The sequence below is a fragment of the Monodon monoceros genome, unplaced genomic scaffold (genome assembly GCF_005190385.1).
Source record: "Monodon monoceros isolate NGI ecotype Baffin Bay Population unplaced genomic scaffold, NGI_Narwhal_1 Super_Scaffold_3, whole genome shotgun sequence".
Lineage (NCBI taxonomy): Eukaryota > Metazoa > Chordata > Mammalia > Artiodactyla > Monodontidae > Monodon > Monodon monoceros.
The window spans coordinates 97,662,610-97,684,187 of record NW_021703780.1 but is presented as its reverse complement, the minus strand read 5'-3'; the positions used below and the strand labels follow the sequence as shown (position 1 = coordinate 97,684,187).

The following is a 21,578-nucleotide window of genomic DNA, read 5'->3' as shown; positions in this document are numbered from 1 at the left end:
AGCCCAGCAGGTGGATTCTTAACCACTGCGCCACAAGGGAAGCCCTATTACTTTTTGTTTTTATTACACAGCTTCATCTAATTTGCTTAATTTGAAAAAAAAATGACCCCAGTTTAACAAAGTATGAAAATTTATGTAATTTAAAACTGGTGGACCAAATGATTTAGGTAAATTTAAAGAGAAAATGGCCATCCTTTGTCAGGGTTTGTTTTGCGTTATTTTCAGTTTTGGTTGTCATGTTTTCAGATGTGTGTCTCAGTCATAGCAGGAAGTCTTTGTTTAGTATTGGAGAGCAAAATGAGAATTTTAATAAACATTTTTCACAGTACAGTACTTACGAACGTCTCCCCTGTGTACGCAAAGAAATGATTACAGTTACATACACCCAAGCATCTTAATAAAAAATGGCCCTTTTTCCCATAATTTTCAAAGTATCTTTTAATGAGAAAATACATGCTTAGTTTCTTAAACTTGAAGGCAAGCCCTGAACACTTCCCAAGTTACAGGCAACACAAAAGGATTCTGCCTATTGAAGCAGCGTCAACACCTGACAAGGCTGCTGGGATGCGTCATGTGACATAAGATGCCACCCGTGTGTGGAATCTGATCCGCAGAGGCGAAAGACATTGCAAAACTCAAGCACCTTTAGCCTCCACCTACAGCAATCAGTCTGCAAAGAATGGAAGAAGACACGTGGCTGTGGGAAGACAGATGTCACTTTTCTCTTCACCTTGAGTATCCTGCCTGTGTATGGATGATGGGATACATCATGGTCTATAAACTTACACACGGTGAAGCAAGGAAGCTGGCTTCTGTTTTTTTTTAAATAAATTTATTTTATTTATTTATTTTTGGTTACGCTGGATCTTCGTTGCTGCACGCGGGCTTTCACTAGTTGCAGTGAGTGGGGGCTGCTCTTCATTGCAGTGCGTGGGCTTCTCATTGTGGTGGCCTCTCTTGTTGCCAAGCACGGGCTCTAGGTGCGTGGGCTTCAGTAGATGTGGCACACGGGCTTCAGTAGCTGTAGCTCGTGGGCTATAGAGTACAGGCTCAGTAGTTGTGGCGCATGGGCTTAGTTGCTCTGCGGCATGCGGGATCTTCCCAGACCAGGGCTTGAACCCGTGTCCCCTGCCTTGGCAGGCGGATTCTTAACCGCTGTGCCGCCAGGGAAGTCCCATTCTGCTGTTTTGAAAAAGAGATCTGTGGTTGATTAACCCTGATACATCAGAACAATCTCCAAGCTGTCCACACCCTGCTTATCCTACACGGGGGGATAAGCATGCAGCCCTATATACTGGGGACTGTATCTTAGATGTAAAGATTAAGACCTGTCAAGGCTGCTCTACACCTATAAGGCAGGATGGTGCAGCGATTACACATGTGGACTCTGGTCCTGCACGTTTTGTGTTCAGCCCTTACTCTATCCCTCGTAACTGGGTGACAAAGCCAATGAATTAACTGCTCTGTGCCCGTTTCCCCACCCCTAACATGGAGATAATAGTACCATTACCTCATAAGGATCACGTTATGCACTCCTTTTTATAATCAGCATAAAATGTAGCTGCCCAGAGAGCAGCAGGGTGTCTCCTCTCCTGCATGAAAGGTACAGCCTCTCTCATGTGCAGTTAGAAGGACTTTCATATGAGGGATCTAAAAGGATCTATGCTCTTCGTGTCACCAGTAACACTGGCTAAAGCCTTCACGGGTCTATGAATCTCCTGTGTCTGAACACAAATTTTCGTGTCATGTGTATTTTCCTGGGGAAGGGATCCACAACTTTCATCAAATTCCCTGATTTAAAATATGTGAAAGAACCACAGCATTAAAGGTTCAACAGCTCCCACTTTGAGCAGGAGATGTGGAACTGAGAGAGAGAGAGAGAGTGCACATGCACACAGGTCCCTGCTCAGTTTCTTAGCACCAGAGTGGTCAAGGCAGATGTGAGCTCAAGTCCTCACTGTGAGCATGAGGTTCTCGTACCAGCTACGTGCCCTCCCCTCCAAAGCTCGGGGATAACTGGACCTGCCTCAGGGGGCGGTGTAAGGATGAAAGGAGATGAGACATGTGAAGTGCTCAGCACATAGTAAGTGTTCAATAAATATCTGTTACTTTATGACTGTGGGGTATTTCGGGGAGACTTGAAAAATAAAATCATTTCGACTCAATACTTATTACATTTAAAAATACAAATGACATTTTAATGGATGGAAACGTACACCTTAATGAATCGCTCTCTGGGAGCAGGGGCAGCCGTGCGGGTCGAGCACTGTACCAGATCTGGGTTCCGGAGCTGGCTCTTCTGTGACTCGGAGCTGAGCCACTCAGCATCTGACACCTTCTGCTCTTCTGCCAAATGCCGGGATCACACCGCTTTCCTGCCTCTGATGACCTCAGATGTTTGTTTATGGAAGCTGAATGCAACAGCGGCTGCTAAAGCCTGTGGAAGGAAGCCTCTGACTCAGCCTGTGATCGACACACGGCAATGGGGCACAGAGCAGAAGGTGTCCTCTCAATGGCTGGCAATGCCTTAGAAAGTCCTGCTGTGATTAACCCTGAACACTGCTGGAGAAGCAGCAGGAAGAGAAGAGTAAAAAGTAAAAACTGGAAAACATGAGGGGAGAGCGGGAGGAGGTGGCAGGTGCGATGAGAAGCAGCGAAGCGCCTGGTGGTGCAGAGCCGTGCTGGGGCCCCAAGAGCACCGAGCGGGGCCGTGTGCATACGGCTCAGCTTCTCAGGTGCCTCTGCCCTCAAGCACACCTCTTCCATTTGCAGCCAACATCCTTCTTCACCTCTTACTGACTGAGGCCTAATTATTACTGGAAGTTCACGGCAAAACGGTTTTGAGGCAGGCTGCTTAGGTCCAAGTACTGACCCTGAGCGAGTTAATTAACCTCCTCTGGTGCTCTTTCCTCCGCTTTCCAAGACAGATAATTATAGGACTGACCACCTAGGGGTGATATGAGGACATGAAAAGCTAATCCACAAAGCTGTTATGAACACAGTGCCTATTACATGGAATACACCCCAGAAATGCCGGCACATACAACTATGCGATTACCGTCCAGGCTCCGGAGTCGTGCTTCCTGGTTCGAGCTCACGAACTCTTGGGCAGCTCTCTGTAGGCTCCCTATGCACGTGATGGAAACAACTACACCTAACTCAAAGGTTTCTCCAGAAGACGAGCTGAGAGGATATGGGTAAAACATGTGGACCGGTAACAGCACTGTTGGAGAATCAGTACCGATTGGCTATGACAACGCTGCTGCTGCTGGCGATACCTCATCATAATATTTATCACAGAAGAGCTCATTTGTCTACTCCTCTTCCCCTCCCACTAGACTCTAAATCCCCGAGAAGAGGACAGAGATCTTTCCTCATCTTGTATCTCCAGCACCTACCCAGTGCCCTACACGTGGGCACCCGCAGTAAGTGCTGGCTGGAGAGAGGACCACAGGTCAGGAGGGGGCCAGCACCATCCTCAGGGCTGGTCCTTCCACGACACAACCCTGCAATCTTCAGCCCGCAGGTGCATCACCTGAGGGTCTGGATGCTCACGTCCAGAAAAGGTCACACGGAAGGTTCTCATCACCCCAGGACGACTACTGTTGGGAAAAGGCCAATTACAGTGAATCCACTGGAAAGAGGGATCCGAAGTTCTGAGGAAATAAACAATTGTAACAAGTACTTAAGTTGGAAAATTAACCTCAAGGTATGAAAAAGAGTCCATTTTTCTAATATTTAACGAAATTTACATTTGTGACCGCAAGTTTTACGAACTAATGATGAACCAAGTATTGATGGGGGGTGGCGCTGGGGAGGGCATACTTTCCTGACAGAACTGTCAGATGTGCTGAAGTCCTACCTCTTGGCACCTGCAAATGGGACCTTATCTGGAAACAGGTCTTCTCAGATGTAATAAAGTCAAGATGAGGGCAGACTAACTGGTGTCCTTACAAAAAAAGGGAAATTTGGACACAGACACAGGGACACACAAGGCGGGCCACCATGCGACGATGGAGGAAGACTGGAGTGATGTGTCTACAAGCCAAGGAGGGCCAAGGACTGCTGGCCACCACGAGAGGCTAAGATGAGGCAGGAAGGACCCTCCCCTAGAGCCTCCTGAGGGAGCACAGCCCCGCTGACACCTTGATTTGGGAACTTTGGCCTCCAGAACCGTGAGAATAAATTTCTGTTCTCATAAATTGCCAAGTTTGAGGCTTACCTAGCAGTCCAGTGGTTAAGAATCCATCTGGCAATGCAGGGGATGCCTGCTCGATCCCTGGTCAGGGAACTAAGATCCCACGTACTGTGGGACTACTGAGCCAGTGCTGCAACTACAGAGCCCACGTGCCACAACTAGAGAGAAGCCCACGCACTGCAACCAAAGATCCTGCCTGCCGCAACTAAGACCTGACACAGCAAAAAACAACAACAACAACAAAAAAGCGCCAAGTCTCTGGTACTTAGTTACAGCAGCCCTAGGAAACTGACGCAAGGCTCAACAGAATTCCTGGAATGTTGCACATTCTACAGAGCTTACCGAGGGTTAACCTTCAGATGGGGGGGGCAGCAGTCCCCCACCCCCGAGAACCTCACATATTCAAACGGGCGTGCTGCCGTGTCATCTGTCCTGCCAGCTCGATCGGGATGCGGTTCTGAGGGACGGGCTTCTGCTGTTTCTGCATCCTAGTGTTGGCTGCAGCTCCCAGTGGAACGGGGGCTCGGCCAGGTCCTCTCAGGCCCTATGCCGTCCCCCAGCCTGTGGCTATGGCCAGAGCAGCCCCTGAGATCTTCCAGGTGCCAGTGCCTCTCGGGCACTCCCTGGCCGTGGGGTTTCAGAGCATGAAAAGGAGCTGTCAGATTCTGCCAGTACATGCCAGAAGCAAGATGAAGAACCACTATAGGCTTGAGCGGTTTCAGAAGGCTTCGTGGAAGAGTTGCAACTTGAGCTGTCCCGCAGGGACGACCAGCGTTTAGAATGAGGAACATTTACCCAACAAAATCCTACCAAGGGAGCGCTGGGTGTGGGGCTGCAGAGGGGAACCGGGCATGGTCCCCGCCCTCTGACAACTGACAGTCTAAGTCCAGTGTGTGACGTACGGCACAGCGACAGGCGCCAAGGCAGATTCTGCGGCGGCAGCGGAGGAAAGGGCGGCACGGAGACGCTCCAGGAAACTGGCACGTAGGCTGGACGTGCAGGAATACCCAGCAGCACGCGTGCCTGGTAGGTTAGGGAGAAGTGTTCTGGGAAACGCGAACAGCAGAAACAAAAGCCCAGAGGAAGGAAGGATCGTGGCTGTGTGGGTGGTCTGTGTGAGAGCCTCTGGGAAAGCGGCTTTCTCTAACGCCGCAAGTGTGGAGCGATGAAAGAGGACAGGGCTGTTGACGCCCACACAGCGCAGGAGGCCAGCTCCAAACCTAAGTACCTTAGTGATTACAGACAATATATGTTACAGGATTAGTGTTCATATTTTGGAAGGAATTGAACTGGCAAAGGTTTTGGCTTAGGATTACTTTTTAAAATAAACTTACTTAGTACAATTCAAATATGATTTGATCCACATTAAATTCGGACATAGTTTGCAAGGACACACCTACTACTACTACCACACACACACAAAAAAGGTGTGCACAACCACATCAGAAAAGGCTACCTGAAAACAGATCTGATTTAAACCATAATTTCGCCCAAGGTCAAAGTCCACCAAGACTTACTTTTTTGACGTGATTACAGGCATGTCTGTCTTCACATCTGCAACAACAAAGAAGTGCTATTAGTTTAGACAAATTTTCCTTAAGGGGGAAAACACTGACAACCCAGAAACGACAAAGAATTTCAAGATTCACAAAATCTCACATCTAGAAGGTCGAATGAATCCTGTCCAAGCAGCCAGACAGATGCTTTATGCACCATCACTCCCTGCACGCGCGCCCTGGCGGGCGCTGCTGACCCGTCAGGACCCTTGCCAGTCTCAGATGTGGCCTCGAAATCCTTCTCAACACTCCAGCTAAGCAGTGGCAGCATGGAAGGGGAAACTCTGCCACCTCCGAATGCTCGGGCCCTCAACTTCTAGGCGAGAGTACCGAAGCCCTAAAGTTACACACTTTACCTCCGTTCTCCGTGTTCCATCAAGCACCTTCTGTGACAGCTGCTCACATGCGCCTAAGGAAAGGGATGCTGGAGTAGATCTTATGGCGGTGTTAGCTCTGGATGTGGGTTTGGGAGTTCCAGGCTCTAGTTCCAGCTCTGGGCATCTGGCTGGAAGAGTCTTGCCCTTAAAATGTTGACCAGGTCACTAACAGAGTGGGTTTTTGTCCTGGTCCTCCCTCACCCTGCCTTTGGGCAGCTCATCTTTCCTTTATCCATACTCGGCTTCCTCTCTGGTGCCCTAAAGGCCTGGAATTGATGATGTTCGGCTTTAAAATCCTAGGGAGGTGAGTTCACAGACTCCTATCTCCTTAGTAATTTGACCTAAGGAGACCTCCCTCCTCTGGTAATTTAACAACAAGCTACAATTTAGCAAGTTTTACTGACAGCCTTCCATGTGCCAAGCATGAGATATACAGAAGTAATAAAGCAAATCCCCTCTCCTTGAGATACTCACACTCTAGTTGGGGAGACAGAACAGACATGACTGACTCTAACCCAAGCTGATTCTAACCCTTCTTGAGCAAGGACAGTACATATTGTAAAGGGACTGGCTTACTTTACCTGGAAGGGTTAGGAGAAAACACAAAGGAGAAGGAGTAATCGAGTGGGGCTCTGAAGAATGAGTAAGAGTTCGCCAGGCGGACCAGGGGAAAAAGGCAGAGGACACGATGCACAAAGGCTGGGGATGGCAAACGCATGGCAGTTTCACACATCGGCCGGCAGCCCAAGGTGGCCGTGGTACCAACGAGTAGAAGAGGGTGGGTGGAGAGGGGGTAGAAGATGAGGTTGAAGCCAAAATGTTGAAATGGACATTTGAGACCTACTTCCTGAGGGCAGCCCACAACCTTAATCTCTGTTTCCTTGGCCTAAATTCATTTCCTTCAAATTTCTACCCTACTTAAAACTTGGTTACTACATAGATCAGGAAAAGATTCTCAACTGTTAAGACCATTACACTATTTGAAAACTTTCTATTTTTGGGGGGCCAAATATTAGTAACTGCTGAAGCTGGGTGATGGGGACAGGCAGGGTCATTATGCTTGCTACTTGCTCTATTTTTTTTTTCTCCCTTTTAAAAACTCTATGAAAAAATTGAAAACATACAAAAGTAGAGAGAACAGTGTAATAAATTCCCATGTTCCCATCACTCAGCTTGAAATCAACTCATGGCCAATGGTGCTCTACCTGTTCTTCTGCCCATTCCCCTGGCCCCCAGATTATTTTGAAACAGATCCCTCATATCACTTCATCTCTAAATGGTTCGGTACATCCACGATCACCATGAGAACATGCCCGGGCTGGCCTGTGGAGGATGACATACCCGGTACTCTCCCCGCCTCATCCCACTTGAGGCCATCCTAGACCAGCTGACCGCCATCCAACAGACAACCAGACACCAATGAGTCCAGCTACATCCATCACTGGACTTCTAATAGTGCAGCCAGTGGATCCATAACTAACCAGATGGATGAGCACATCCAGCCAAGATCAGTGGACCCACCCAGCAAACCCAGCAACTCAAATGAGCAATCTGGTTGCTGCTGAGAGCCACTGAATTTGGGGGTGGTCTGTTAAACAACACTGTGGCAGGAGATACAAAGTCTATCCCATTAGGACTGAACAGTCAAATTACCATGTTTTAAAGTCACTCAAAAGAGCTTCCTCTGTGGCTACACCACCTTATTGTCATGTAATACATTTACAAGGTTCCAAGGTCAAACCTATAGTCTCACCTCTCTCTCCATCCTGTTCCATCCCTCGCCCATAGGCATTAAAAAAACTATGATTTATCCTTCCTTACATTCCAAAAATATATTTATATTCCCCTGCCTCTAGATAAGCCATAGCATACTTTCCTTTACCTTGCTTTCTTTGCTTAGAAATATATCCTAGTGATGTCCCATTCCTACCTCAGCTCCACAGCATGTCATTATATGAATGTTCTATAGTTCATTCAGCTGGGATCCCCACCCTCCATGGACATTTTGGTTGTTTCCAGTCTTTTAACATTAGAAACAGTGTTGCAATGAATAGCCTTGGGCTCTTTCTTTTCATATTTTTGCCAGTGTATCTTTAAGATAAATTCCCAGAAGTGGAATTGCTGGGTTAAAAGTAAATGCATAGGGGCTTCCCTGGTGGTGCAGTGGTTTAGAGTCCGCCTGCTGATGCAGGGGACACGGGTTCACGCCCCGGTCCGGGAAGACCCCACATGCCGTGGAGCGGCTGAGCCCGTGAGCCATGGCCGCTGAGCCTGCGCGTCCGGAGCCTGTGCTCCGCAACAGGAGGGACCACAACAGTGAGAGGCCCGCATACCGCAAAAAAACAAAAAACAAAACAAAAAACCAAAAAGTAAATGCATATACTGGGCAACTGGATATCCACAGGCAAAACAATGAAGCTGGACCCATACCTTACATCATAGAAAAATTAAATCAAAATAGATCAAAGACCTAAACTTAAGAGCTGAAACTATTAACCTCTTAGAAGAAAACACAGGGAAAATCTACACAAGCTTGGATTTGGTAATTGTTCCCTAGTATGACACCAAAAGCACATGAAAAGAAAAAAAAAATTAAAACGATAAACTAGACTTCATTAAAATGAAAAACTTTTACCACTTCACACTCATTAAAATGGCTATCATCAAAAACCAAAACAGAAAAGAACAAGTTGGTGAGGATGTGGAAAAATTGGAAAACCTTACGCATTGCTGGTGGGAATGTAAAATGATGCAGGTGTTATGGAAAACAGTTCGTGGTTCCTCAAAAAATTAAAATAGAATTATCATATGATCCAGCAAGTCTACTCCTAGGTATACACAGGAGAGAAATGAAAACATATGGATAGACAGCATGGATAGACCTTGAAAAAATTATCCTAGGTGAAGGACACAAAAGGTTTCCACTTATATGAGATATTTAGAATGGGCAAAATCAAAGACACAGAAAGCCTATTAAGGTTACCAGGGGTTAGGGGGAGAGGAGGACGGGGGGGAGCAAATGTATATATGGTTTTTCGAGACAGTCAAGTCCCCTTCGTAATGGCCATACCACCTGCACGCCCACCAGCAATGCGTGAGAGTGCTTCTCAGGGGCTCACCAATGGGGCACATTGGCAAACTTTCTGATTTCTGTCACTCTGATTGCTGAAATGGTATCTCAGTGCAGTTTTAATTTGTATTTTGTCTTGCAATAAAATGTTTTTAAAAAATCCTTTCTAATTCTGTTTTAACCTGCTGGTATTGGTTATGTAATTACCATGAGACTCCCTTAGAAAAATACACCCAGATGAAAGCTTTATAAATTAAAGAGGAACAGCAAATGGGAACCATATACATTAGTATGTTTTCACAAATACATCAATGTCATGGTTATTGTTGTAAATTCCAATTCTAGAAATAAAATATAAAACCCACCTTGCACACAGGTGAGGAGGCACTTAATTACTAGTACCTTCCACACACACAGGACTCTGCTGAGCAATGCTTAACAACAGAAAAGCCTAAATAACACTTTTGATAATTCCAGAAATTAGACGAAACACATTTTCACCAATCATAAGAACCCTTTCACCTTGATTAGAATTACTCTAGTTGCTATTTTTACCAGTAAAACTGCCAGTGGCATGTTACTTCTCCTCTAGAATTTTACTGTATAATCTGGTGTTAGAGCTAAAAATGAAGAAAAAGATAATTGGCCAAAAGAACTGAATGTTGCACAAGTTTACCTTTCCATTTAGCAACCAGCTTAGGATCTGAAATTGTGAAGTTTGGACGGCTTCTGGACAGGATACCTTTTCCAAAATAACCCTTCCGGGAAGAGAAAAAATAGTTCAGGTTTAGTTATCAATTTTTTAGCTGAGGGAGAATAACTACTTGAGTTAACAAGACAGTCATTGCATTTTTCACAGCTTGACATCTTCCCTCTGATTATAGATAATTCATGATTACTACTGAATATCTTAGCGTCTTCTCTCTCTGACCGTTTGAAGGGAGCTGGGAAGTTTCCAGGGCACCTCGCTTGTCTCGTGAGTAGTGGCCTCAGTCCAGGTCTGGTAAGCTGAAGGTGAAGGACAGGCAGAGGCAGGATCTCCTCTGCACACGTGGATTAGGAACAGTGGCCTAAAAGCGGGAGCCAAGTCCACCAGGGACAAAAAGCTTCTTGGATTCTCCTGTTCGCAGAACTGAGGTACTGTTCTTCTCCCTCCTGCTGACTCCAAAAACACTGATTCTCCATTCCCCAGTTCTTAAAATTAGAAAATATTTAAACCCATAGAAAACTGAAAGAATAATAAAATGAACACCCTATACCCTCCACCCAGATTGACAATCACAATAAATCATGTGTATGGCGCTTCACAAAGCCTCCGCTTAATGTTACATATCGCGAATGGGGAGGAGATTGCCCTTGGCCTAGACCCCTGTCTCACTGGGGTCAGTGCCACCCACTGTATCCCACTTTGGGAAGGTGACTACAACATGTATTTTATATAAAATGTCTAGAGAAGGCACATTACAGAAACAGGAAGTGGATCAGCAGTGCCTGGGCTGGGCGTGGGGACAGGGATTAAGTACAGTGAGCATCAGGGGGCCTTCTGTGGCCACGGGGAATGCTCTACAAGTGGACTGTCATGGTGGGGGCACAGCTCTATGAATTCATCACAGTCATTGCATCAGGCACTTACAATGGGTGAATTTTATGGCTGTAAATTATAGCGCAATAAAGCTGCTTTAAAAATGCCTCCAGTATTGGGGCTTCCCTGGTGGCGCAGTGGTTGAGAGTCCGCCTGCCGATGCAGGGGACACGGGTTCGTGCCCCGGTCCGGGAAGATCCCACATGCCGCGGAGCGGCTCGGCCCGTGAGCCATGGCCGCTGAGTCTGCACGTCCGGAGCCTGTGCTCCGCAACGGGAGAGGCCAAAACAGTGAGAGGCCCGCATACAGCAAAAAAAAAAAAAAAAAAAAAAAAAAAAATTGCCTCCAGTGTTGAATTGGCTATGGGGGAAAAAATAAGCAAGCTTCCAATCTCATTCCAAACCTATGGCTGATGGAAAAAGCCAAAACTGGAACTCGTCCTCATGTAAGAAGAGGTCCTCAACCAGGAGAGCGAGCAAAGGACCTGCTGAAGCCCCATCTGGTTTGTCCTGAGCCAGAACAATGTGCCATCCTGCAGTTACCTCTGGGGATGGAGTGGCAGTGAGAGGAGGGAAATCTTTACTTTTTACCCATTACATTGCTGTAAATTGCTTGAATTTTTTTTTTTTTTTTTTTTACAATGAACATGTGTTCCTTTTATAATCAAAAAACAAGAAAGGTCAACGCACTGACCCAGCTTCACTGACGAAATGTGGGTTTGTGGCTGGGAGCTGTCCTCTGGGCTTATGGCTTCGGGGCACCTGATTCTGTTCCTACATTGGACTAAACGGCAAGGAAAACGTATGGGTCATTCATGGTCTGTTTCTGGGGGTGGATGCGGAGAGAGTGGCTGGCTCCGGGCTGTCAGGAAGCAGCAGGGCTGAGGCTGCCCGCACATACCTTCCCATAGAGCTGTTCCATATCTTCTGCGTTCCTCACTATCACATTGTTGTTTATCATCTCGGCCCGGAATATTCTAAAGTCCTTCTTAGGACCACAGTCCTGACCGAAAGGGATCGGCAGTGGAGACTCATAGCTCTCATACACTCTTCTTTTCCTCTTTGGGGGACGGAAAACTGCCTCTGCCATTTTCCAAGGTAACTGTTCTTTAAAGACTGTAATAGGGAGAAAGAAACAAGTCAGTCAATAACTGTACCGACCAAACATGTGAGTACATTTATATCCAGGCTCAGAAAACCTTGTGGTCTGTGGGAAAAATATTTACAAAGCAGTGAACAAAAAGAGAGAGTAACGAGAAGATTTTGTTTGCGCAGCACAAAGCCTACCCACCTAGGGCATCTCGATTACTTCCCACGACAATGCCGTGGTACCATTTCTCATTCCAGCTGACGAGACTGAGGCCTAGTGACACGTCCATGGTCACAGTGCCACTTGTAGGTCTCCTCACAGCGAGCACAAAAGGATTTCTGCCCATGAGGATTCCTCCCAGCCTCTCAAGCGGCCAACAGACATTTACCGAGCACCCACCAGAGGCTCCCAGTCATCAGAGGTGCTAAGGATATAAAGAGAAAACCAAAAGGACCCTGTCCTCAAAGAAGTAAATCTAGTGAGCACCTCCTTTTCCAAAAAAGGACCTTAAAATACGTTCCAAACATGTGGTCAATCATCTCCCAGTTTTTCGGGTAAATTAATAATAGTGACAACAGCAGCAGCAGTCATCATTTAAGGGTCTATTCCTCAGCACCAAGCGTGAGTGGCTAAGAGCAGCAAGTGTCAAGCCAGAGGGCAGGGATGGGAATCGGCTTCACCACCGCCCAGCTGTGTGATGTGGGGCAAAAGTTACTTGATCTCTCTGTGCTTTGGTTTCCCCATCTGCAAAATAAGGATAAATACAGACTCCATCTTATAGTTTAGACCCATAGGAGCTTAGAACAGCCCCGGCACACAGCACTGAGTGCTCTGCACGTCCACTATGATTACTATTATGGCACTATTACTATTAGCACTAAGAACACCATGTGACAGATGAGGAAACAGAGCCAGGTTGGACAGATGTTGTCAGAGGCCTAGAGGGTGGTGGCCCTGGATGACCCCGGGTCTGTTGAACGCCAAAGGCCACGCTATTCCCTCTGGGTTCTGCTGTGAGCACAGGCAGGCCTCCTCTTGTTTGAAGGCTCACTGTTTCCCCAGGTTAGGGGCTGAAGGGTTACAGAGAATTATGGAATTACCATGCGCCCAGCACTGTGAGGGAGGAAAGGAAGGCGAAGCCAGTACCTCTCCCTTCCAGGCCTTACCCTCAACCCGAGGAGACAAAACAAGGACAAAACACACACAGGCTGCAATTCAATAATGGCTGCGGGAAGGAAGTCAAGTTGAGTGCATTGTACGATAAAGACAGAGAGCCACAGCAGATGCATTTAACTCAGGAAAACTCAACCACATGCAAGGGGGAAACACAGACAGTGCAGGGGACTGGGTCAGGTGCTCCACTCATTGGGCAGGTGCCCTGGAATGAGACAGGGGACCTGAATCGGCTGCACCCTCAGTCCCGGCTCTGGACCCGACTTACACGGACAGCACATCTGGTGCTTGAAGATACAGTGGAGCTGTATCACACGTGTTTAGCCTCCATGGCTCCAAACTCTCACAGGGGGACACGTACGACTGATTATTTAGGTGCCTCCTGCACTCAATACCAGCACCCTGTTGGGCAAAGGATGTAATCAAGCCTGAAACAGCCAACGAAGGCGGCCAAAGCTGAGGCAGGAAGCTGAGTGGCTTTAAGGGTTTACGCCCATTAAAAAGAAATCAAAAAAAAAAAAAAAAAGAAATCAAAAGCCTTGTCCAATGTGTAATGATTCCTTTATCCACCCTCCCAAAGATGTTGAGGAATTAAATGAGGACAAAGAAAAACAAAGACCACGGAAGTTAGAGACATTGATAAATCAATTACAAAAGTAACAATAAAAGAATCAGCAAGTTGGAACCGCCATAGAATTGCCAAAGTATTCCAAGCAGCAAAATGCTAGAATAATTTAATTTCTAACTAAGAGCCCTTCAATGGAATTAAATAATGAGCACAACTGTATGCATTTTACATACATCTGTGTGTGTACACACACACACACACACACACACACACACACACACCGCGATATAGCGTTCATAACAGTACTACGTACACCACATGTTAATGGGCAATTAAGATTTCCTCCCAAGGGCATTCTAAGTAGATTTTCACTTGCCAATTTATCACTCAACCCAAGCAACTACAGTTGACCCCTGAACAACATGGGATTTAACTGCATGGGTACACTTACACCCAGATTTTTTTTCAAGAGTAGATGTCACAGTACTACACCATCCACAGTTGGCGCAGATGCAGAACCTCGGATATGAAGGAACCAGGGATACAGAGGGCCGGCTATAAATTACACTCAGATTTTTGACTGCAGAGAAGGTCAGAGCCCTGACTCCCCGCGTTGTTCAAGGGTCAATTGTACTGCATTTAGCGTTCAATTGAAGGAACGGCAATTTTTTCTAAAAATTAAAATGATGTCGTATTGGCTTTTTTGAGGCAGGATGTGGGTCTCTAGTGAGGCACCTTCTAGGGATTTCCAGGAATAATTCGAACTTTTATGATCATTGCACTTTTATAACTTAACCTCTGGTTAGTATTTGATTTGTATATATTACATTTGAGATTTTTAAGAAAGGGAAAATTTTAATGGCTAACTTCAAAAACTTCCAATTAAATTCTCTCAGACAAGTGAAATAGTTCTGTTTCAATTTGCCTGGTTTGTTTAGGATTTTCCCTTTCAGATTGCTATTACACTCTCAAAAAAAAAAAAAAAAAAAGGCAAAAATGAGCTATGACACTTGATGGCAAGAACTCTGTACTCCTATCCAAGTTTGCATGACAGAAGGCTCCTGCCACAAAAGATTCCCAGTTTTTCACAAAACCTCAAAATCCCAGGTTTAGTGCCACCTCTGCACATGAGACAGGAAGCACATCAAGAATCTGGCTCTTAGTAGGCCTCCCATATATGCAAAGCTGCCATTACGATCATGTGACTTTCAACACCCCAGGTAAAGCTCCCTGAACCCAGTTTCTTCCTCTTCAAATTGAACAGAACTAGAAAACAGTCCGGAAGCCACTCAAATGTTAAACACTAAGTAACCATATGACCCAGCAATTCCACTCCTGGGTAGATAAAAGAAAACTGAAAACATGTTCGTACAAAAATTTGTACACAGGACTTCCCTGGTGGTGCAGTGGTTAAGAATCTACCTGCCAAGGCAGGGGACACGGGTTTGAGCCCTGGTCCAGAAGGATCTCACATGCCGCGGAGCAACGAAGTCCGTGTGCCACAACTACTGAGCCTGTGCTCTAGAGCCCAGGAGCCACAACTACTGAGCCTGCGCTCTAGAGCCCGGGAGCCACAACTACTGAGTCCACACGCCACAACGACTGAAGTCCGTGAACCTAGAGCCCGTGCTCCACAACAAGAGAAGCCACCGCAATGAGAAGCCTGTGCACCGCAACGAAGAGTAGCCCCCGCTCGCCACAGCTAGAGAAAGCCCACGCGCAGCAACGGAGACCCAATGCAGCCATACATACATACATACATACATACATACATAAATAAATAAATAAATAAATGTTTACAGCAGTATTGTTCATAATAGTCAAAGAGTAGAAACAACCGAGATGTCCATCAACAGATGAATGGATCAACAAAATGGGTTATATCCATATAATGGAATATTATCAGCAATTAACAGACGAATGAAGTACTGATACAGACTACAACATGTGTGAACCTTGAGAGCATTATGTGGAGTGAAAGAAGCCAGTCACAAAAGACCACACATTGTATAAGACCATTAACATGAAACGTCAGGAACAGGCAAATCCAAAGGGCAACACCAAGTAGATTAGTGGCTGCCAGGTGCTGGGGGAAGGGAGCTATGGGGAATGACTGCCCATAGGTATGGGGTTTATTTTGAGGGATGAAAAAGCTTTACAATTAGATTGCATTGATGGTGTTGGCTGCATAACTCTGAATGTATTAAAATCACTTAATTGTACATTTCACAAGGGTTAATTTTATGGTATATGAATCATCTCTCAATAAAGCTGAAAAAATTCAATAGGACAAACCAGAAGATCTCTCGTGTCATAGTTTCGTAGAAGAGTTGCCTTGTGCGGAACTGGGAAGGTAAAGCAGGGGAGGAAGGATTGAGTTTGTTATTCTCCATATCTGCAATAGGCATTTCAGAAATGTTTCTTCAGTGCCAAGATAGGAGACCAGCATGACGGGAGATGTGGGATGTGAGTACAATTACAACAGCTAACCATCAATTGGAGGTACAACATGCCACGCACCGACTGTGCCAACACTACACACGTGGGTACCACTACCCGCATTTCACAGATGAGTAAATGGAGGCTTAGAGAGGGTAGGTCACTTGGCCACAGCGCCACAGCTGGGAAGATGAGAGGCCAGTAAGGCAGGGAGACAGGGCACGGTGAGAAGACTGGCTTCAAAGAGGACCCCTGTCTGAAGCACACACAAATGTATAGGAAGGACTGGGCCATTGGTCAGGGGGTTTGGGATGTGAAGGCTTGATGCCTCTGCAGCTTCTCAAGCCGGGAATGACAACTGAAAAGATTAAGAGGGAATTCCCTGGCAGTCCTGTGGTTAGGACTCCATGCGTTCACTGCTGAGGGGCCGGGTTCAACCCTGGTTGGGGAACTATGATCCCACAAGCCAGTTGGCAGGGCAGAGGGAAAAAAAAAAAAAAAAGTTTAAAAGAAAAGATTAAGAAAATTAAACTGGGGTCATATATAACAGTGGCTCTCAAGGCTTGGATGCCCTTAGAATCACCTGGGGAAATTCTGAAACTTCCAATGCTCAGGCCTTACCTATAATTACATCAGAAATTCTGGGGTGGGACCCAGGTGATTTCAATATGTAGCCAAAGTTGTCAACTACTGGTGATAGGATGGCCTATTCAAACTCAGTGCCAACAGCCAACTCCACTGTACAGGTGAGGAAAGGGACTCAGGGGTTGACTGCTACACACATGTAAGGAAGCAGTTGTTACTTTTCCTTTTCTAAACCTGGGCATACCAACTCGAGGCACCAATAATGTTAAGTACATTTACTTTTCTATCAAAATCAGGACTTGTTACTAATTCTTCCCTTGAGCAGATAAGCTAACACCTTTTAGGTGTTCAGTAAATGTTTATTCCAAACAAAACAAAGTAAAACAAAAAGGGGGCGGTAGCTTCATTTGACTTTCCAACCCTGTGGGCCCACCTTGCCAAACCAGCCTGGTTAAAACCTCCCACTCAGCACAACTCACATTCTCCCAATTAAAAAACCACTGAAGCTCCGAATGCGTACCTGCTGGGCCAGGGGAGGCAAGGATTAAAGGGAGAAGGCAAACAATCCTGTCTCTGGGGAGCTTTCAGGTTAGAACCCGAGACTAGACATGTAAACAAACGATAAACCTTTGCAAGCTGTTGTGAGGATTAGATGGGTAATTGTGCGAAGGAGCCTGGTACTGGGCCTACCATGTGAAGTGCTAGCCCGACGGAAGCTGTAGCTGCAACTAATGATCAGGAAGTGTTAAGGGCCCAACAAACCCGCAACTCCTTGTCATTACGCATCCCTTTGCTGGTTCCCTAGAGTGGCGCCCCCAGCAATCCTACTAGCGGCTAAAGCTCCACTCGGGCACAGCCGGTGTCAGGTGCACCTTGCACGTGGCGTTAATGTTTCCAGAAAGAACATAAAAAAGAGGACTACGGGTACACGGAGAAGGGGAAAGGGGCTAATTCCGGTGGAACAAGGAAGCCAGGCCCCGCGTCCCGGCCCAGTCTGGTGCGACCCTGAGACCCGGGGAACGTCTGTGGGCCGTTTCCGCTCTCGCCCCAGAGGGCTTTCGAAAAAGGCGATGTCTCCTCCCGCGGCGGAGACCCCCCCCCCAACCCCCTTGTGCTGCGGCACCGCGCTCAGCTCCCCGGGACGCGACCTGCTCCCGGACCCCGGAGCCTTACCTTCCTCTGCCCAACGCGCTCGCCGTTACCCCGGCAACGCCGGCCGGGGGGGGGGGGGGGGGGGGGCGGCACCGCTGCCGTCAAGCAGTGCGGCCGCAAAGCCGGACGACTGCGCAGCCGCAGAGCCCGAGGGAGGGCCCACGGGGTGTTTGCGGAGCGCACCCGCGCAGCGCAGGGCCTTAAGGCGGGTCTTCAGTGGGTGCTGCTCGTTCCTCGCGAGGTGTAAGGCAGAGGCGGCGCGTCCTCTTTCCTGCCTTCCCCGTGATCGTAGCGCTACCCCCGTGCACACATGCTGCTCTCGTTTAATCCCCAAAACAATCCCGCAAGATCCATTTTACAGATGAGATCTAAGTTACTTATCCAATGTCACGTAGTTGGGAGGTACTGGAGTTAAGAGTGATAGGACTAGACTCAGAACTCAGGTCTAAGGACTTGGGGTCCTCGCCCCTGGGGAGATGGGGCTCTTGAAGCGACCGGACTTGATATGACCCCAGCCCTGAGGAAGCGGGTCCGCTGAGCTCAGCCCGCAGACTTCAGCTTTCTCAATGCTTTTTTGTGTTAAGTGCAGCATGCAGGGAACCTGTAAGAAGTGCCCCCTCGCACAGGGCACTGACCAAAAGCCCCTGTAGGCTCCGGCCGCCCTGTGCAGCGTCAAGGACAAGTCAAGGACAACGGGCCGGGAGTCAGACCGGCATTTGCATCCCCACCTCCCCGCTCACTGGCTGTGTGGTTGCTCTTGAGTGAATGACATAACCTTTCTGGGCCACAGTTTCCTCTATTGAAAAATGGGTCGTCAGGATTATGAGGGAAGAGCAAAACAAAAGTGCCCTGGGAATTGTAAAAGTTTCTCCCACCTGGTTATTTTAAAGGAGGCCTGGTAGGGAGTGTAATAAACACCTTCCTAAATATGAACCCCAGGGTCCCCAGCACACATACCACACATGCTGGGCAGGTGGGGAAGGTGGGTGACAGGGAAGGGTGGCAAATTGTGCCAGAGAGATTTATGGGGCTAGGTGAGACAGGCTTTGAAATCTGGACCTTTCCTAACTTCCTCTTGTCTCCAGGCCTTCCCACACGCTGTTGTCTCTACCTGGAACATCCTTCTCCCCTGTCTGGAGCAGTGATTCCCGGTCACCCTTTAGGCCTCAGCTCAGATATCTCTTCCTCAGACTTCCTCTTGCTTTCCCAGGCTGGCTTGGGTGACTTGCCTCTGTGTTCCCACAATAGTCTGGTGCCCCCTATGCTGTCCCTGATGCCTGGTCTTCCTTAACTGGACTGCGAGCTCCTAGTAGAAAGAGCTCAAGACGTGGCATTAAGTGGGTGGTCTGCCTGCAGGGGCCTTAACTGCTTAGCTCAGGAGTTCAGATTTTAGAGAAATCAAAGGCCGAATATCTTCCTGGTTACAACGTTGCAAAAAAGGGAGAACTTGAGCAACATTCACAGAATAGTGGTATCAGGATGCTTTGGGCTGGGAAGAGAGAGGTGGAGGGAGGCTGTAATATTGCACCAGAACATGCCAATGGAGGAAATACTGGATTTAGAATGAGAGGCTTTTAAAAATGAAAGGGAACTCCGAGGTTGTCCAGTTCAACTTCCTTACTTAACTGATAAGAAAAAAGGCTCAGAGGCACCATGAGTTGCCAGAGGTAACAGAGCAAGTCTGAGGGGGCGCTGAGACTAGAGCCAGGTCTCCACAACCTCAGCGGGTGCTCGGCGCTCGGCACTCGGCTTGGGAGGCGCCCGTAATGGGATCTCAGGGGCCATCATCTGGAGCCCTGTCCCCACAGAGGGTCCAGAGTGAAAGCTAATGAACAAGATATTCTTCCCCCAAGATTTTCTCCTTGGTGTTTCCCCCCCTCCCCGCTGTGTGGTGCAGCTTTTGGGAAATCAGTTCCTTGACCAGGAATTGAATCCAGGCCACAGCAGTGACAGTGTGGAATCCTAACCACTAGGCCACCAGGTAACTCCCAATAGTGTGTATTTTAAACATTTTGTTATGGTCCTTTTCAAACATACACAAAGGTAGATCACTTCCAGCATCTTCAACCTTTGGTATCTTGTTTCTTTTACACTCTCCATAAATACACCTTTTCCCCACTGCTGGTGTATTTTAAAGCAATTCCAGACATCATATAATTTCACTCATAATATTTAAATATGTGACTCTAACAGGTAAGAATTTAAATTTTATTACATATATATCTATATAGTTGATTCTTGTTATTCACAGAAGTTCTATAGAGTCACCATGAACACTGAATTGGTGAACACTGAACCATTGCTTCTAAGGGAATGCAGGTCGGTTCCTGGCAGCCTCTGGTCACAACATTTTCATCAACCAATCGATACACAACCTTATTTTATGTGTACTTTCTTTTAAAAACACTTTATTTAATGTCTGTTGTAGATTCATGAACATTGAACTCATGGCCCACATCAGTATAACTCACACCTGAACAAATCTCATCTAACAAGTGTATTTTCTCCATAGGGCACGTCACGGCATTCTTGGCTTAGGTACACTAGACAGCACTTCAGCACTCTGCTTGGGGTTCATTTTATTTATTTTAAATTTTTAATAAATTTATTTTATTTTATTAATTTTTTAATTTGTGGCTGCATTGGGTCTTCGTTGGGATGCGCGGGCTTCTCATTGCGGTGGTTTCTCTTGTTGTGGAGCACGGGCTCTAGGTGCGTGGGCTTCAGTACTTGTGGCTTGTGGGCTCAGTAGTTGTGGCTTGCGGGTTGTAGACCGCAGGCTCAGTAGTTGTGGCGCAAGGGCTTAGTTGCTCCGCAGCATGTGGGATCTTCCCGGACCAGGGCTCGAACCCGTGCCCCTGCATTGGCAGGCAGATTCTCAACCGCTGTGCCACCAGGGAAGCCCCTTGGGGTTCATTTTAAAATTACCAACACAAATCACAAAAACACGAAAAACGTGGCACTAACGAGATGGCAAAAAGCACACTTGTTTATGATATGAGAGCTGAAATAAGACAGAGTATCACCGGTTGACTTCAGCTGAGGACATGCATATTGGGAGACTCAAATTTTTCTCCTGTCTACGCATGTGCGTGTCTGTAAGTGATCCAGTACTGTGAATATCGGTTTTGGCATTACAAATACGTTTCAGCCAGGAGGTGAATTTGCAAATGCAGAATCTGCCAATAATGACGATTGACTGTATATGTATATTCCCAATATCATTAACACATCTAACAAAATGAACAATAATCCTTAACATCATGTGTCTATGAAGGGTAACACAGAACCTGCATGTACTATTTGGGATACACTTATACTAAAAAAAAATCGTTTATCTGAAATTCAAATTCATTTGGTATCCTGTATTTTATGTGACCACCTAACAATTTATTGGGCCTTCATATGTGCCAGCCACTTTGCATCCAATCTTGACTGTCACCACAGTCCTGTGAGATAGGTGTTCTCACCAATATTTCACAATTGAGGTTCCCTCCCTGCCCAGGTTCTCAGAGCTAGGAAGTAGTGGAGGCCAGGTGAGGATCCAAATCCACGGGACCAAGGGGCTTGCATTCACTTTCATCTATCATGTGGGATATGAGAGGGCAGTGCATTGACAAAGCACAGCTTTAAATATGGAAATACAAAAATGACCCACAGCAAGTTTTGGTGGGAGGTCAGGGAAGACCCAGATGGGTTGAAGGACCCGGGAGGCTTCCGGGAAGAGGTGGCCTTTGCGCTGAGCCTGGGGAGAGCGTGGAGGAGGAAGGAGACAGCAGTCGGGGCACA

General features: G+C 47.0%; 1 protein-coding gene across 9 annotated transcripts in view; it reads right to left on the bottom strand.

The window, feature by feature from the left end:
* LOC114907025 (peroxisome proliferator-activated receptor gamma) overlaps window positions 1–21,578 on the bottom strand; it is a 215,479-nt gene that overhangs the window by 27,951 nt on the left and 165,950 nt on the right. For all 9 annotated transcript variants that reach the window (XR_003796610.1, XR_003796608.1, XR_003796609.1 and 6 more), the window contains exons 8-10: window positions 11,684–11,898; window positions 9,878–9,959; window positions 5,716–5,752 (exon numbers count right to left, since the gene is read on the bottom strand). Coding sequence is in view for 3 of the 9 variants with exons in the window: in XM_029242124.1 (XP_029097957.1) it covers window positions 5,716–5,752; window positions 9,878–9,959; window positions 11,684–11,898 (334 nt within the window). In the remaining 6 variants the exon portion in view is untranslated. The remainder of the gene's footprint in view (window positions 1–5,715; window positions 5,753–9,877; window positions 9,960–11,683; window positions 11,899–21,578) is intronic.